This window comes from Nelumbo lutea, chromosome 3, assembly GCF_056320005.1.
Source record: "Nelumbo lutea isolate HS-2025 chromosome 3, American lotus-T2T, whole genome shotgun sequence".
Taxonomy (NCBI): Eukaryota; Viridiplantae; Streptophyta; class Magnoliopsida; order Proteales; family Nelumbonaceae; genus Nelumbo; species Nelumbo lutea.
The window spans coordinates 38,933,846-38,937,645 of NC_142686.1; the positions used below are offsets into that span (position 1 = coordinate 38,933,846).

Here is a 3,800-nt window from a genome sequence, read left to right on the forward strand (position 1 = left end):
ATTTGAAGAGGATAAAGAAGCATAGATCTAGCATTTAAGTCAACAAATAGAGGTCAGCATCAGATCAATTTCAATGCTGTTCATTGGAGCCAAAATAACCCCCAAATTTGAAGATTACAGAGGGAAAATCAGGCTTGCAAGAGTTGTTTTATTGGGGATACAACTGTACTGTTAGGATTCAGTTTATATTCAGATAATCTTATTTAAGTGCAGACAGGTTTTAGACTTTTAGGTAGCACTAGAAATATAGAAATTGTAAAGAGCTGCATTGAGAAGACAAAAAGAGCAGGAACACAAAACCAAAAAAAAAAACATAATGAGAGAAGAAAATCAGAGAGAATGTTGGTGGGGACCAGACCAATTTTTGTGGTGCTTGGAACAACACCATTTGTACATCATTCTTTTATGTATAATTTAATAGAATCTTCACTGTTACAAATTAAAAAAAAAAAAAAAAAACAGATCTTACATACACCTCAAAATCAGACAAAGTGATTGGTTAAACAAAAAAACTGATTTACAGTCTACATAAAATGAGAAGGCGAATTAGCATCAGATTTTCCAGTATCACCTCCCAAGCTCGCAGGGTGCTGTAAATTCTGCAAAACTTGAGGACCCAGAGCACCGAGACCCCCACCCAACCCATCATTACCAGGCCCAAAATACTGGCAAACAAGCCGAGCCAATACCCCAAGAATCTGCAATTGGTTATGACAAGCATGGACATGCATTTGCATCATTTGTTTTTCATGCTCAATTTGAAGACCAACCATCCTCTCCCTCCACTCCATCTCCTCTTCCTCCCTTTTCTCCTCCATTTTCATCCTCCGCCGCCGCTCCTCATCAAATTCCCTCTCAATTCGTAACCTCCGTTCATATTCTCTCCTTGCCCACATTCTATGCCTTTCTTCCCACTCAAATTCTCTGCTCTCCATCCACTCATCCCTCTCTTTCAACCTCTCTTCCCTCTGGCTCTCCCTCTCTCGCTTATCCTCCTCTCTTGTAGATGCTGCCTCCTCTCTATTGAACTCCCTCTCCCAGTGTTGCTCTTCTCTTCTTTCAATCATTTCCCTCAATTCCAAAACCTGTGCACTTATCAAGCCTAAACTATTACCACCTCCCCAATCTCCAGCAGGACCAGCACCACTCCTCTTCATCTTCTTTACCCGAACCAGACCTGAATCTTCCCCGTTTTCTCTCTCAATCCCGAATTCACCATCACTCCCTGCTTCTACAACTCCAGCCTCATCATCATTTCCTTCCAAATCCTCACAATCAAGCCCCAACCCAATCCCTAAAACATCCGACCCATCACCACCATCAACAAAACCATCATAACTGAAAATGCTATCCTCTTCCCCACCACCAGCACCAAGTCCCTTATCCTTCACTTCAAGTTCTACGTCACCAAATACCTCTTTATACTTCAAGAAGTTCTGCCAGTGGTCCTCCCCATCCTTCCAGTTGAACTCATCATCAGAAACCCTAATTTTCTGCTTCACACCAAGGTACTGATGTCGCATGTTTTGGACCTTGATGGAAACATCTCGCCATGACCATCGAAAGGGGAAGTTCACTGGGTCCTGGAGATGGTGGACAGAGTTCACATGGTCTGCAATTGGCTCAAATTTCTTCTCTCTGGTTTTGAGCTTAGCTAGGGTTCCTGAGTTCTGGAGCTCAGCATACTTGTTGATTAAGGTTTCTTCTTCTTCCTCTGTCCATTTCTTGCGCTTCATTTCCTATGATCCTCTTTGCTTTTCTGATTCTGAACTCTTGGATTTAGTGTTCTGGTTTCAAGTGATGCTTTCAGAAAGTGGGCTGCAGAGAAGATAGGTTACACCATGATCAAGAATTAAATGATTGGAAGAGATAATAAGAACCTGTTGAAGCCTATGATTTAACTTTATTTTTTTATCAGATCGGTTTAACTTTATTTTTTATTCTAACAAACTTAAATATGCAAATTAGATAATATTAGATTTACATCTTTATATTTAAAACTTCCCCTTTGCATGTCGTGTTAACCGGTGTCTTTCAGGGGCCTAGTTCAAGTTGCAAATAAACACCATTCCCAGCATCTTCCGAGCTCCAAAGAGAGCAAATTTAAATGGAAGACGCCAGAATTGGTGAATCACTTCATTTAAAACCCAAAAGGGTGTGCCAATTGCATCTTAACCAGTGCCCTTAGGGTAGCACTTGTCAGACAGGCCATATATCTGTTAATACCAAGATGTGTCCATAGATGATGAACTTGGGCTAGAAAAGTGTGGGAGACGAAACACAATGAAATCATTTAATCCCGCATAGCAACCAATCGAGCTCTAAGTGATCACTGAAGTGATTAATTTACTCAGGAAAGAAGCTAACAAATCTAAATCCCATTCTTGACATGTTAAATCAAGAAATCATTTCAACTACTAAAACCTAAGCAGGGTACTGTGTTTCCCAACAATATTGTAGCATAGCTAAAATTATAAGAACACAAGAGAGAAGGAAAAGAAGAATATAAATTGGAAATACCTATAAACGTTGAGGGGCAAGTCAGTACGACGAACTGGTCATGGACTTCGAAGTCTCTGCTTTCTTTACCAAATGAGCCTGAAAAAAAAAAGAAAAAAGAAAAATAAATTGAGATCTCTCCGTCGTGTTAGTTTTTGGTAGATTATAAGAGGAGGTACTTATTCATACAGATAAAACATGAGAGAAAGCCATTTCGTCGTCAAATAAGAGGGAAGAAGTGAATCAGAGGAAAAAAAAAAAAAGAGAGAAGGGTTGAACTCCGGAGGTGCAAATCTCACACATTCGCACTCGGCAATTCCCCCTCTTCCCCTCGGAGACATTGGTTTATTGGCTGTGTATTATTTAGGATAAAACATAAAACCCTCTCCTGTATTTTCTGACAATTATAAAAACTTCCCCTAAATTTTTAAAAAACTTAATACATACCTCCTCTCAGTCACTACTCACTATTACTAATCACATGAAACTATGGTTTTGAAAATCGAACCGAACGATCAGACCGTTTGACCCGAAAATTAGTCAAATAATTACTTCCGTTCCTTTTTTGGTCAAAAATCATTGATTTGATCAGCCTTCCACTGAACCAAGCATTAAACTATCAATCCAAATAATGGTTTTGGCCTTTTTATTTTATTTATTATTTTAATTTTTTATTTCAAGTTAAAATGGACCATTTGTTCGAATTGAACAGTTAAATCATTTGACCCGGGAACTGGTGGCAAAAATAATTCCGTTTTAGGTCCAATTTTTTAAACCTTGCATAAAACGTTCAAATGATGCATTAGTTTTTGCAAAATATATATTTTACCTTCGTTATATGATTTCATATAAAATTTTAGATAAATTATAAATAAGTACCCTATACTTTGGAATAGTAACAGATATGTACCTCAAATTTTTAGATGCAACAGTTAGGTACCCTAACTCACATTACATTGTATTGTAAATTTACCGAAATGCCTATATATTTTAAAATCATAAAATTTAAAAAGACCAAAATAACCTAATTTAAAAGTTCTATTTGGTTCGGGCATCACTATTGCTCATTGTGGGAGAAGAAACCATTGCCATTGTGGGGAGAAAAAACCTTTGCCACCGCTTGAGAAGAAGATCAAGCGTTGTTACCGCTTGAGAAAAAAAGCATCATCATTTGAATCTCTGCCTTCGTATCTCGTAATATTCATACTCCTTCTCTAGCACTGGGTGAAGTTCTGCCTATGTATTAGCCATGGCCTTGGCTGCGGCCTCGGCATCAACTGCAATGACTCTAATAGAAGCTC

General features: G+C 38.4%; 1 protein-coding gene across 1 annotated transcript; it reads right to left on the reverse strand.

Annotated features, from left to right (window-relative positions):
- Positions 1-361: 361 nt before the first annotated feature.
- On the reverse strand, positions 362-2,850 carry LOC148864354 (uncharacterized). Its single transcript, XM_088974478.1, has 3 exons — positions 2,689-2,850; positions 2,521-2,598; positions 362-1,818 (listed from the first exon to the last, which is right to left on the reverse strand). The coding sequence occupies exon 3, from the start codon at positions 1,734-1,736 to the stop codon at positions 525-527; it is 1,212 nt and encodes a 403-aa protein (XP_088830604.1). The 5' UTR covers positions 1,737-1,818; positions 2,521-2,598; positions 2,689-2,850; the 3' UTR covers positions 362-524.
- Between the last annotated feature and the right edge of the window lie 950 nt (positions 2,851-3,800).

Bases quoted from the DNA above. Each gene is read 5' to 3' on its own strand.
- LOC148864354 (XM_088974478.1), bottom strand. From the start codon at position 1,736: ATGAAGCGCAAGAAATGGACAGAGGAAGAAGAAGAAACCTTAATCAAC.